This window comes from Penaeus monodon, chromosome 23 (genome assembly GCF_015228065.2).
Source record: "Penaeus monodon isolate SGIC_2016 chromosome 23, NSTDA_Pmon_1, whole genome shotgun sequence".
NCBI lineage: Eukaryota > Metazoa > Arthropoda > Malacostraca > Decapoda > Penaeidae > Penaeus > Penaeus monodon.
In genome coordinates, this window is record NC_051408.1 from 6,958,708 (window position 1) to 6,959,545 (window position 838).

General features: G+C 35.8%; 1 protein-coding gene across 1 annotated transcript in view; it reads right to left on the bottom strand.

Moving 5' to 3' along the window:
* Positions 1-838, bottom strand: part of LOC119587749 (non-structural maintenance of chromosomes element 3 homolog) — a gene marked incomplete in the record, with an annotated part of 5,151 nt that overhangs the window by 181 nt on the left and 4,132 nt on the right. Inside the window, 2 exon segments of the mRNA XM_037936435.1 lie at positions 1-472; positions 685-816. Of these exon segments, the coding sequence (XP_037792363.1) occupies positions 395-472; positions 685-816 (210 nt within the window).

The window sequence follows — 838 nt, forward strand, 5'->3', positions numbered from 1 at the left end:
TAGATGTACAGTGTTTAGTTATGGGTTGACTTCAGCCATAAAATGACTTATAAATACTTTTCTGATATGATCAATAAAACTCCTCTTAATCGATTTTATCTATATGCAAGACCACCTGCACAAATATATAAAAATATTAAGGACTGCCAAGTACAAATCTGATATCTAGAGCAATCATCTCAATTCTAATAAAAAAAGTGTATACATATAGCAATCACACTTCCAGTAATAAGAATATTGCTTAGAGACATTCAAGTGATAAAAACAGTATTTCAAGCATTTGCAACAGAGTACAAAAAAGTCAATCATATTACACTCCTCTTTGTCTAATCAATGGATTGTAATAAGACTTTACACTAAAAAGAAAGAAAGAGAAAGGGACATAAAAAACATATCAGCTCTCTTCCTCCTCCTTTTTGACAATCTTCCACTGGGCAACCCAATCCTCTGGTCTTGTCTGATTTCCATACACCTGAAGTGAGAAACAGTTTATATTATTAGAAACTCCTTATCAATAAACTGTCATGTACTTTCAATATTTGTCTTATGTAAGTGTCACATAACCTACATTCCCTAAATATTACAACCATGCTGGCTGTCAAATAATCAATAGCCTGCCCTACTACAAACAAAGGAATAATCAAACATCCTTCTGAATTACCCTGAGATCAAGGCTCAACGTACCTTGCACACTAACTCGAGAATGTCCTTCTTGCTCAACTCTTTGTGTGCTCGCTCCCCCCAGCGATATTCATTGGAGGGAGGATCCACATTTGTGATTCGGTTGATCTGGAGGTACTGCTGTCTAACCAGGTCCTGAAGAGGATCATCCTTGTTA